This window comes from Periophthalmus magnuspinnatus, chromosome 5 (assembly GCF_009829125.3).
Source record: "Periophthalmus magnuspinnatus isolate fPerMag1 chromosome 5, fPerMag1.2.pri, whole genome shotgun sequence".
In the NCBI taxonomy this organism is placed as follows: Eukaryota; Metazoa; Chordata; class Actinopteri; order Gobiiformes; family Gobiidae; genus Periophthalmus; species Periophthalmus magnuspinnatus.
This window is the reverse complement of record NC_047130.1, coordinates 3,779,757-3,792,851: the sequence shown is the minus strand read 5'-3', so window position 1 is coordinate 3,792,851 and position 13,095 is coordinate 3,779,757. Positions and strand designations below refer to the sequence as shown.

General features: G+C 39.8%; 1 protein-coding gene across 1 annotated transcript in view; it reads right to left on the bottom strand.

The window, feature by feature from the left end:
• Positions 1–11,981, bottom strand: part of lrig1 (leucine-rich repeats and immunoglobulin-like domains 1) — a 31,613-nt gene extending 19,632 nt beyond the window's left edge. The window contains exons 1-3 of the mRNA XM_033966125.2: positions 10,954–11,981; positions 2,502–2,573; positions 812–886 (exon numbers count right to left, since the gene is read on the bottom strand). Of these exons, the coding sequence (XP_033822016.1) occupies positions 812–886; positions 2,502–2,573; positions 10,954–11,156 (350 nt within the window). The 5' untranslated portion in view covers positions 11,157–11,981. The remainder of the gene's footprint in view (positions 1–811; positions 887–2,501; positions 2,574–10,953) is intronic.
• Positions 11,982–13,095: the final 1,114 nt, after the last annotated feature.

The following is a 13,095-nucleotide window of genomic DNA, read 5'->3' as shown; positions in this document are numbered from 1 at the left end:
GACTTAACAACATATTTTTAGATATAAAACTAAATATAAAGACAGTAGCAGTAAATAACTACTCTTTAATCCAGTCAGAAGTCTCTTGCTCTCACACAGTGCAGTCAGATTTAGTCTGTCACTTTTGATAAAGAAAAGCCCGCTCACGTTTGGGACAGAGGCGCGCTCACACACCCATCCCAAATAGGGCAGTAAATCTCCAGCGAAATGCCTGTGCTGCACTCCCACAGGCACAGTTTCACTACTGGGAGCGAGTTGGAACTATATCAGAGCAGACACTCCGAGTAACCACCAAAGCACACAGTGGAAAAGAGCATGTGGACATGTCAGTTAGTAGGCCACTAACCCCATAATGTGTATATTAACACCACACTAGTTTCTCTAAAGAAGTTATGTTGTGTCAAAAATGTTACTGAACTATTTTAATGGCATTTCAAAGAGGACACAAGCCTAAAATAATACGCAATGTTAAAGATGCATTTCGTAACTTTTCGGGTGGAGGTTCTGCCACTTTATAATCTCCATGGAGAGGTTAGAGCTTTGCCTAGATTGTTCCACAGTATGGCATTAGCTTTTCTAACTCCATGGAGACAAGCAGGTGACACAAATCCAAGTTACAGGTCAGATCTGTGGAGTAGACCACACTGACGGTAAGAATGTTTTTCAAGGTATTTTTGAGCAATAAATCATTTGTAATTGAGTAAATTAGCCAGATAAGTTCTAATGTTGATCCATGGATAAGACAAGCAAAAGGCTCCTTCTAGAAAAGTTACACAGTGCACCTTTAAGAAGCAGATGAATCAGTACTCACAGGTAGAGTGATACAATCTTAGAAGCTGCAGTTCCTAAATCTGGTATGGAGGTCAGCTCATTGTGGTCCAGCCGCCTGTAAAGTGACACACAGAGAAGGTCAGAGAAGGAAAACACACATACTTATGTAGTTAAAGTGACGAGAAGTGGTTGCACTAGAGCAGTCTATGTACACAATAGGGACTTGCAAACAAAGATGAAGCATTTAAACTTACTACCCACTTTAGATATTGTATGCACAGATTAGAGGTGTAAGACATTTCAAAAAATAATGTTATAATTGTTTTGGAGAAACTTTATCGAGTATAACATCTATTAGTAAAACTGATTAAAAAGGTTGCAAAAATAGCTGATTGAAAATAAAAATAAAATAAACTCGCAATGCAATCTTTAATCATTTTACTTTTATATTAAGAATTTTAAGTTTTTGCTATATTGCAACTTCAACCAAGACATTTAGAGGCAAATTTTGCCACAATTTTGATGGGCTTATCTTGATATTGATATTCCGACGATATTATGACAAACTGACACATATTGAGATATTAAATGTGTCCAGAACCATTCACAAAAAGACTGAAATGGGCCTATCAACTAACTAAACTAATACAAGAATTGCATGCATCTCGGAACATGCTTGTATAGAGCCTAAGTACAGGGTTAGCCACTTTTATGCAGAAAAAGACTAGATATTTTGACTAGGTACGACAACATATCAATTTGTCAATCTCCCACCATCACTTTGGGTAAATCAAAAGATGTCAAACACAACTTGTCACGTCGGCCGCAAAGCAAGTAGCAAGTCATGCTTTTAAAAACCCAAAATAACATGGGAGTAAAACAGATGTCGGAGAGCGTATGACTGGCCGCGCGGGCTGCCAAAGATGTCACCAGTGTGTGTATCAACAGTTCAGTCGTGTACGTGTGTGTATGCCTCCTGTGCACCAGCGCTGAGTGACACCGAGCCAAGCCCTCTCCTCACCATATAAAATATTCACAAGGCCAGCACCGTTGGCCACAGTATCAGGTGGTGGAGTGGAGGCTTAATATAGAAAACCACCACTTTATTCTCAATTGGGCTTAGTTCAGAGCAATACATAAAAGCTACTGCGACAAGCTAATGGGACGTTCATTGAAAAAAAATCACAACTTTGGACAGAGGCTTTCAATCAATGTTTTGGTCACTTGTTATAGCAGTGTATGCTAAAGAACTTTGTAATAAAAAATACCATATAACATCTAGACTAGTGTTTCTCAAACTTTTCACACCAAGGACAGTCTCAGAATACATTCAGATTTTCAAGTACCAGCAATTCTAAACACAGTCTATAATAGTACCATTTCAGAATTAAACAAATGCTGAACCTTGTAAAACTGTAAGACTAATGTTACACGTACCACAGTTTGAGAAACACTGATCCTGTTGCTGAGTTTCTCTTCCAACACTCATGCCCATTTTACACTGTACAGCTCAATCCAATAAGACTTAAAAAATGCAATCTTAAATAACGCTACACACTGCCAGTTTTAGTTTGAGAGTTAACAAACCCAAAAATGTTTAAATACAGCAATCCAACCAGACCAACGCATGCAGCATTTGCAATCTGTTCTAATCTAAATCAGTCTACGTTTCTGATTAAACTAAATGATAACAGACAGGTTTATTGTGTGTCTTGGGAATGAGTACTTACAACTCTCGTAAATGAAGAAGATTGACAAAGGATTCAGGATCTATTGCAGTCAGCTTGTTGTGCCCAAGATTCCTGTCAAAAGAGAGAGACAGAAGGATCATTAATTATTCGGTGTCACTTATATTCCAAAGAGCAGATAAAACAGTCCCCCTCTAGAGAATCATGTACTGTAACTGGTATGTGTTTAAGCCACTCCAGTCATTTCCTGCTTAAACAATATTGATTACTAGTAACAATTATTTTTTTGACAAACAGCTTCAAATGTCTGCATTAAGTATGGCTGAACACACTGCAGTACATCCATTCAGCCTGCCTTCCAGGAGGGACAGATCAATACTATTGATACATGCTGTCTCTCTACTCTGGCTCACTTACCAAACATAACCCACAGGCTATTCATCTGCACAGTCAATTTGCACTTTAGGCTAACGCTGTTCTTAATAGCTGCCACTTGACTTCTACCGAGACGTATTAGAGAGTAATTTGTCCACTGATATAACATTACCACCACCCAAGGTGTTACAAATAACAAGAGCAGGGTTGTACATGTGGATTTATCACAGTCAGCATTTATATATTAAAATGCATTTCATACAAAAGTGCTTTTAAGGATTTTGCCTCATAGTTTATCGTGTCCCAAGTTAATATTTTCTTCCTAGTTAATGTAAGGCAAAGAAATTAACCCTGTGGCAGTAAATTCATGTTGTTTGTTGTTGTTGTATGTGTTCATTAAGTTATCATCAAAAGTCAGAAGCAAGAAATAAAATGAAATTGAAATTCGAGATTGATCAATATAAAGAAAAAAATCAAAGCCAAAATAAGTAAACTGGTTAACTTGGTTTAACATGTCTAGGCAGCTTAGATTTCAGTGCTGTGGGAAACGGATATTGTTTATGTTTTCAATGCTAAGCAAATTACAGACTTTGTTTTACTACAGTTCCAAACTCCACACCCCTTAACACTATTTACACCAATCAATCTCAATCTTGTGTCCCTCTTGACGGATTTCCCTTTCTAGTCTTTTGTGGCTGATTGCAGATAATGACAGTCCCCCTCCGCGACTCCTGTGTGTGTGACAAGATAATAGCAGTGCATGTGTGCCCCCTCCAGGCACGGTCCCGACTCCTGACAGGGAGGTGTACGTCTCTGCTATGAGCGCTTAATGGTGGGGCACCTTCCATTGTGGCCAACATTGCTAAATTGTCATCCTCTGCAACAGGAGGCAATTACCTTGTTAGAAAGCCTAGTAAAAAGAAGAATGGAAAGATCGCGACATTAGAACACGTACGCCTGGAGGTGGGTATATGAAGCCGGGTCTGAAAGGTCAACCTCAAGCACACCGGCAGTTTAACGATGTATGTTCCAAATATTGATAATAGAATAATCAAAAGTAGAAATGAAATTATGTTAGAAAATGTATGTTCAAAAACTCTTCAAAAAAAAAAAAAAAAAAGGTGTTGATATAAAATGTTGATCAATTCATATATTCACATAGTCAGACTCTATGGATTAAAAAGCTTTAACTATTGTAGCTTGTTTGCAATACAAAACTTTTTCCATCAAGTACCACCCTAGGACATTTTTTGGCCTTCAGAGTACCACCAGATCTAAACCTGGACTAAAACAGGACTATTCCAGGTTTAAACTAGGGGCTAAACTAAGATAAAATAGTAATACACGCTTGCTATAGTAGTTCTAAACAATAACTAACCCAAAAGGAGGACAAAAATATCAACTACATTGAGTCTAAATTTAGCAAATAAATTATCTGCAGAGCAATCTACACACCTCCCAAAAGAGCTTGCATACCACTGTTTGAGAAATACTGAACTGCATTTCTTCATGTATTAATTGTCCAAAAGATAATCTATAAAAACTGTCAGGTTTTAGAGCTAAACCTGCCATACTGGTGTCGAAAGAAATGGCAACAAGCAGACGAGTACACCATGCCTTTTTCATACTTTCCCGGTCAACTATGCTGTTTACACAACTTCTCATTTTCTCTCAACATTTTCGACAGATAGTGCAGTTCCTTTATTATATAGATCAGGGTTTGGCGTTCAAATGTTTCCAGAAAGTGACATAACTCTACAGATTTCTGGCTGTGATGAGACTCCCATGAGTCTACTAGGGATGACAAACACTAGAATCTATACATAAATTGTCAAATTCTGTGAAACAACACCACATCTTCAGAGCCTATCTCCAGTTCTTGAGCGAGGCTTGGTCAAGACTATCTTTGCTGGAGGATTTCAACTATTGTGTATTTTTTTTAGGTTGATGGGGGAAACCAGAGTGTTCGAACTAAACCCACAAAGACACAGGGAGAAACATGCAAACTCCACACAGAAAAGCCCAGAAGTAGAACACGGAAACTTCTCGCTATGTACCAACAAGTGCTTTGAACGCATGAGTTGCACCAAGTCTGCGAAACATGTGTTTGTTTTTGCCTCTTGATTGTATGTAAAAATGATCGCTACTTGTATTGGGCCAGACAGCTATGAAATGAAATCTTCAGCTTGAGTAACCATCTTAAGGAAAAAAAAGCTTTCTCAATATTTGCAGCAGACCGTCACCGCTGGCCCATGGAGTTGATCTGACAAATAAAAGTCATTAAACTGCTTTAAAAATGGGTGCTGTGGGAGTCAACGAGAACTGGAAGTCCAGGGGTGATGTAATTGCAAATGTCAGTTGCTTGTAAGTCAGCTCACAGACCGTTGTGTGGGGGGAGAGAGAGGATCCGAGAGAAGAACTGAGCCGGACTTGTGCGCATACATCACCATTATCTCTGCCGCTTCTATCAAAGATAAACGCCGGCTGAACTTTGCTCGCTCGCAGTGTGAAGTGATGTTAAGGATGAGCTTTCTGTCACCCACCTGAGACAAAGGCCTTTAATGTAGCCCATTTCAAAAGAATCATAAAACTAGTCAAATAATAACCCTGCGATGGCAATGGTCCAGACGCAAACAACTCTTCCTGTCATTAAAGAGCTAGCTCATATCCAAGCAACTGCAGTGGAAGTGGTATATACACAAAGCTAACCCGCCACCTTTTCACACAGCGGTCAAACAGTAGAAGGAGGCAATATCTTATCAACTATGACAAGGTTAAAAGCATAAGGCACTAAGCGAGATTTAGCCCCGTGAAGACGAATGTGCAGCATTAAAACAGCAATAGTAGTGTCAACTCTGGAGGAGGCTAAAAGACATTTGGTGTGAGATCAGAGTAAAGCTCATAGGATTAATTGCAATCGAATCAAAATTGCAGTTTAAATGTAATGGATGCAATTAGCTAGTCTGCAATTTCAGAAGTACGATAATTTCCTCCAACAACAAAGTATCTTATCTTATTCTGCATAAAAACTGCTAACCCTGTAGTTTAGATGTGTACTGAGATACATGTGATTCTTGTATTAGTTCATCTGTTAGGGTTGTTAAAAGTAAGTAGGGTTGTTAAAAGTAAGTAGTGATGCTAAAAAAGACACTTATGATGCCGATGGACCACTATGGAATCTACCTGGACGACTGAGGGATTACACAGTTCTAATGCCACATGGTAATTTAACAGAAAGAACTAGGATTAAATGTTAAAAATCACATTCTATTGTCAAAATAAAGTTATTATCATTGTGGTATCGGAACTGGTATGGAGTATCGAGTCTATTCCTTAGTATCGAAATAGAGTTTGAAATTGTTTTATCATGACAACGTTATTGTTAGTTCATTTTTCGGTATTTAGGTCAATTCTTCTGGACGCAAATGCTCGATTAGATATTTTTTCCTAAATCGTTCAGCCCTAGACCAGAGCAGTTAACATACTTCTTAACATTTGCGTTACAGATTTGCCGACACCCCCACAAACCCAACAAACTGAGCCTTTAAGATCAGTCAGACAGCGAGCGTGACTCAAGCTGGAGAAGGCCACATCTTGGGACCATGTGGAGGACCTGTGCTCTCGTCTGGCTTCTCCTGGGATACGGAGGGGCAAAGCAAGCAAACAGGACGAGAGGTCTCCACTCGCCCGGGGCCGTGCATGAACCCATGGTCAGGATCTCCGACGCCACTTTAAACATGTATGTGCGCACACTGTCTATACATGGGGCGTGCTTTTGCATTAAGCACCAGGGCCTTTGTGAATACGGTCTAACCTCATTCTGAGAGCAAATGAGCGTTCCCAATTACACTCAAACAATAGCATACCGTCAGCATGGACCTCGTTTTCATATAGGGCTATTGTATGTATGCTAGCAGATTTTTTTTCTTCAATAAGAACATCTAGTCTTTAAGTTCAGACCATTTAATCTGGTCAAGCTAAGTATATATGACATTTCAGCTGTCTAGACGGTGTAATGATAATTGTGATTTCAAATATCAGCAAGTACAATAGGCTAATAATGAGCACGCACACATGACTTCTGGAGAGCTCTCTTGGTTGCCTAGACTTGTCTGGGAGAGAGGCTGCACCTCTCGCTCTGGGTCCAAGTCATGCTTTTTTCTAACATCTTCTCCAGATTTCCAAACTCTTACCAGATGTAGAGAATTCACAGATGATTCATCGATCAAACCCACTTTGTAGACACCGACTTCAGGAGGAGGAGGGATGGGGGAGCAAAAGTTGGCGCCCAGAAGTGTCTTCACAAAAGGCCCATCTATTCTGCTGACTGGATTCTTGCAGAATGACTTGTGGCAGCAGCTGTTTGATTGTCATTAAATCCAGTGTGTGCAGCGCATGAGCTCATTCAATATCTTTATGTTAAAGTCAACCTTTTTCCCCAAATGTGAAATGGGGCTGTTAAATTTACTAAACAAATGGGAATTTAATAAAATAATACAACAAACTACCAATTATGTACTTTTGAATTCTGATCCTCAATTATCTGATCAAAGCTGCTATAATGGGGCAAAGTGGTCAGGCTTGGTGCTACTTAAACAGTTACCAAAACTCAGAACGGCTATTAACATTCTAAATACACAGTAAAAACCCAAATGGCCACAAGTCAAACTGTCCAAACGTAGAGGAGGCTGTTCAACTCCAATTTGTTCACGGCTAATTACCCAAATGGCTGCTCTAAATTTCAGGGCAATTCTTTAGAAACTGAAGCGGAGATAAGTAAAAAACAAGCAAGATTATCTGCCACTGATAAGATCGTCCAAAACGTCTTAGAAATGCTTGAACTGTTCCTTCGAAAACCAGCCTGAGGACATGGGAGTCACAGGGCTAGGAAAACGATGACAATAAACAAACTCAGTTTAATCACTCTCAATACCACAAGATTACAGGGCTGTGTAGAGAGAAATGCCCTGGAAACCACAAGGAGCTCTGCCTGCTGAGTGCTGCTGCTGCTGTCAGCCTCTGCTCTTAAAGTGGGAGTTGTAAAGCAGGAGCACTTGTAAAGCGCAGGGAACAAACATTACAGCATTAAGAGTTAACACCACAGTTAGTCTTTAAATGCAAGAGGCGGAAATAGAGGATTTTTGTGAGAATAGTGAGGGAAATACTTCTAATTTAAGTGTCTGTTAGTTCCCACTTTGTAGCAGCACCAATCCATCACCTTCACAACATAGAATAGAACTGCTTAGAACAAATACAAAAACTTTTAAATTTGCTCCTGCGGGAACGTAATTTAAATAAAGGCCTTGTATAGAACAGAAATCTTGACTTAATTACAATAAAACTCCATATACACTACACTGCCCTCTCGACAGGACATGTTGTAACGTCGGAGAAAACAAGTGTGACAGTGGCTGAGGTTTGTGACCACTGACAGTAGACATTCACCAACCAAGCCAACAGAGCAGCTGGCCTATGCCCCTAACAAACACTTCTGTTGTGAGAGCCCATAAGCCAATCCTCAAGTGGCCGCCTATTCCCGCAGGCCTTGGTGATCTGCAGTTCCGCCTCTCTGGTGACCAAACCGCTCCCCACCAGGAAACCACCAACACAAACCCATTTCCTGAAATCACAGCCCAAAACCTAACTGTTAGGGGAGACGTTTACCCATAAAGCCAATACTATGAAGCTTACGGCAGGATGCATGGTGTACTGCAGACACAAGCTTCTACAAAAGAGCATCTAAGGTTACGTACATGCACGTCTTCTTTGGCTATAGATTGCAGAAGTTGATAAACATACAAATTAGGACTTGAAAGGCTGGCATGACTAAACCAATAGGTACATGAATGAGGACACACACACAGAGTTGGCTAACAGACACTACATATCTCCTTCATCTCTATCCAGCCACAAAATTAGTAACGCTCATGCTTTTATTTACAAGCGAAATCCCATTACGACCATGGCACAGTGCGCAAAAGTGCTTTTATACACATTACCATGGCTGCAAACAAGATAAGGCTCTACTCCCGGGAGAGGATATGTGACTTGCTTTGAATGTTATTAGGCTATTCATCAATATGGAAAACATGCAAGATATGTTTTAAATATTGAGTATCACTGAATAATATCAGTGTAACATTTGTTCACAGCTTGCAGTGTATCTCCTCATGAAACATGTCATCAGGGACACTTCCTCATATGTGATTGTTATTAGCTATTGTTTGTAGTAACATTAGGAAAGCCTTAAGATTTTTTTCCCTGGTTTTAGAGCTATGACCATATTTGTTCATTATAGAGTCACCTCTCTCATTAATACAATGGAAAGTATGGTAGATTCTCTAATAATAGGACGCTATTTACAATGTGCGGACTAGTCCTCATCTTGACATTTCAAAATGGGCAGGCTTGCTTGGGTTATATGGTGCTACTACAAGTTACCAAAACTCAGAACTGCTATTAGCATTCTAAATACACAGTAAGCACCCAATTTTAGAAGTAATTGCATCCACTAAAGTGGGTGGGACTTAGCCCAAAGTACAATTTAATAAGATCACAATTGGCCAAAAGTGAAATTGTCCATACTAAACTTTAGGGCTGTAATCAGAGAGACTGCTGGCACAAAGTCAAATCTTTGAGGGAAAGGAGTCGGCTGCCTTTGAGTTACCTGCCAACATAATAAGACTATCTCAAGCAGAATAAAGCCATACAACTGCAGGTGTTTTAAGAAGATAACTCAGTCATAAAGTCATATTCTTAAACACAAACTATGTTGAGAGGTTTTACTGATAAAGTTTGCACAAGATAAAATATTTCACCTTCAATTAGACTTTTTTTTTAACTTTCTCACATACAAAATTCAGCATGCAACAGTGTTTTAGCCAAGATGTGCAGCCGCTGTGCACAAAGGGCTGAAGGAGCAGTGACAGTGTCCATACAGTCATGATAAACAGTAACAGCACTTGGCTAAGAGGTGCTTCAGGGCTGTGAGGCTGCCTGGGCACAAGTGTCATTATTCATGTTTGTAGAGGACTTTGTAAAAGTTGCATTCCTCACTTCCCAGGGGAAGACAAACTGCCTACGACAGGAACCTGGGAGATGTGGAGCTCCCTGGGTCTTTGGCCTTAACCCTGGCACAAACCAACAAACTGAAAAACATTAACAATAATGAACCCAATATTGTAGTTGTCTTTAACTATTACAGATAAATTGCAACAAAAAGAAACATTGTCAATGAGTAATCCTTCATTACGGTTTCGCAGCACAGGATGTTTCATTAAAATGACCTGAATCCGCTCATTTCTGAAACAGACAGAGTTTTAACTGTTGTCCTCCTAATCCTGCGTAACCTGTGAATAATTTTAATAAACTCAATTTGTCACTAATTGCAACACAAAGGGTGATAAATTTGAGAGCATAAAGAAGAGCACTGTGTCTTATGACAAGTCTGGGTCTGTTTGTTTACACAGCCTGGGGAGCTGTTGGTTCACTCCAGCACTGATGCATCATTCACATACAAATCCTATATCCAGCATCTATGTGTCAGATATCAGGAGAGCTATGTCAATCTAAACGAACTGTCACTTTATGAACTTCCATGGATGAGACCTGCTGGAAATTGTATTGTGGTTATTCCAACAAATAGTACATTTTAAATATTTGACAACTTTCTCAACAAGTGTTTTGTAAAATATAACGTGGAATAACAAAATATGTCTTTTTTAATAATAAGTAGTACTAGTATACCTATTAGTAAAGCATCTGATTTGCTTTTAGAAGAAACAATCAAACATGTAGCTGGCCATTCATAAAAAGCTGTTGTGTTATAACAGCTTAGATTATAAAATGTAGTATTGAACAGAATAGTTTAAAACATTCAACAGACAACTCCTCATTTACATTGATTTGATACTTTAAATAGTCGCTTTCAAGTTGGAACAAGAGTGCCAATCACAAATATCTTCCCAAACTAGAACAGAGACAAACTTTGATCATTTTAACAACAACAACAACCAACTTTAGGCCAAGGCTCTGTGCGCTATTGACCTATTCTGAACTTACCTTTGATTTACACATATTATTTTCCATTTATGGTGTGTCAGTCACCGTGCGTACTTACAGAGACACTGTCCCCACAGGCAGGTCCAGGGGAAGAGCAGTCAGTCCCAGGTTGCTGCAGTCCACTGAATCTCCATTGCAAGTGCAGTTCTGGGCACATAGCACTTCTGAACCCATGCCATAACTGGTTAACAGTTCAGGTATAAAAATTAAATAAAAAAGAAAACGAAAAACAATTCCAAATTTTCCCAGGGTCGCCGCCATTTTGTATCCAGTTAAATAGCGCGGCCGCAGAGCTCTGCCCGGACCCTTAACTGGGCTGATAATGCGCTTTCAAAAAGACACGGTCCCCTTTATAACGCATTAAGAGCGTTTTTATAACCATGTACAGTCCAAAAAACAAGGGGTTGTTGAAGAGAGAACAGAATCCATCTCAAACAGTCATTTGGAACAAGTTTGAAGTCTAACTTTCTATGAACTCGGAAGAGACGCGTGATATGATCAAAAAGTGATTGAATCAAGAAATAGTTGACAGCAAAAGAACTTAATATGAAAGGAAAACAGCTTCTTTTTGTCCAAAACACATGGTCTGCGTGGATATCTCCATGTCCAACTGTAAAGGTTGTAGAACGTGTAGTGGAAAGGACACAGCGCAGCCGAGATCCTTAAATTAGACTCGCACAGGCAGAGAAACTCTACAAACTTGGCAACACGTTTACGCACAGCTTTGGGGTGAAGGTGAAAGGGCTCGCGGTCAAACCGAATATGTTAAATTAAAGTTATGGTTTGTAGAAACACTGCTCCAAAACTCTAATTTGTCGAAGCTCAGATCAGCGCCGTGTATCGCCTGAAATCTCAACACTCCGCCGCCGCTAGATCCAAGTTTCCGATGCGCGTAGGTCCGTCCCGGCCGAGCACACTGCTTATCGGGTGCACTCTGTGGTCACTAAATCTTGACGATCCGATTAATAGCAAAATACGTTTGCCCCCTCCTTTCCAGCACCGTCGCTAGTTTTTTCCCCTCTTGAGTTTGCTGTTACTTTTCCTTTTTTCCTCGGTGACCGCTCTGTGTAGTCCCACGTTGGGTGCACAACAGCGAAATCAAGGCCCGCCTGTGCCCGTCTGTGATAGGCTGTTAGAAGATGACTGACAAAAAAAGCATGCTCCTCATTGGTCACTGGTGTTTTTTAGGGTATCACAAAGTTGGACAACCTTTGAGAGGCTGTCACTCAGCGGCTGCAAGACCCGCCTATGTTTCCCACCCCGGGGTGTGAAACCGCACCACCTCCTCTCACTCTCACTGCTTCTTAAAGGAACAATCACCAAGATCAGGCTGTGTAATCGCATTATAACAAGCCATAATAACATAATAGCTTTGAAGTACGACCACAACCGAAAGGCCTGAAGAATATAGTATAAAGTTAGAGCGTACTGTATGCCTGACGAGAGCGCGTAATGTTCATAGAATTTATTTTCCAACAATTCCTTGTTTAGACTTAATAAAAGAAGAAAAGAAAAAAAGACTTTTTGCCGTTTTGTTTTTAATTAAGCAACACTATGTCATTTTCTGGAGATGGCACGTCACCTGCATGATTCCATGGAAATAAAAAGTTAAGGCCACACTTTGGACCATTCTCCGTGGTACATTGTATGCCATATTGTGGAAGATTGGAGCCAAAGGAACAACCTTTTCATGGAAACAAGCAGGAGGAGGCCCTCATCTGGACCAGGCCATATATAAGATTCAGATTGTGGAGACACAAGCCCACTCACAAGGACACATGTTTTTATATGTATTTTAATCTGTTTTGGTGCTGTTAACACTGAACATGTGTCATTCAACCATACCTATGTGCAATACTCAAGTCACTTTACGGAGATGTTACATTAGAGTCTATTTTTAGTTTAATTTTAAGTCTATTTTTAAAATTATTTTAAGCTATTTATCTATTATCTTGTTCTATTGCATGTACCATTTTCCTTCTGTTCTTTAACTGTGCGGTGCAATACTGGAATTTCCCCACTGTGGGACTAATAAACCATATCTTATCTTATCTTATCTTATCTTATCTTATCTTATCTTAAAAAGTTACATACTGGGGCCTAACCGCACCATGCAGTTAGACCCATGTATGTGTACATAGTAGGCTATAGTCTACTTAAAAGTCCTGGTGGCTCATATAAGCATTCTTAAAAGATTTTA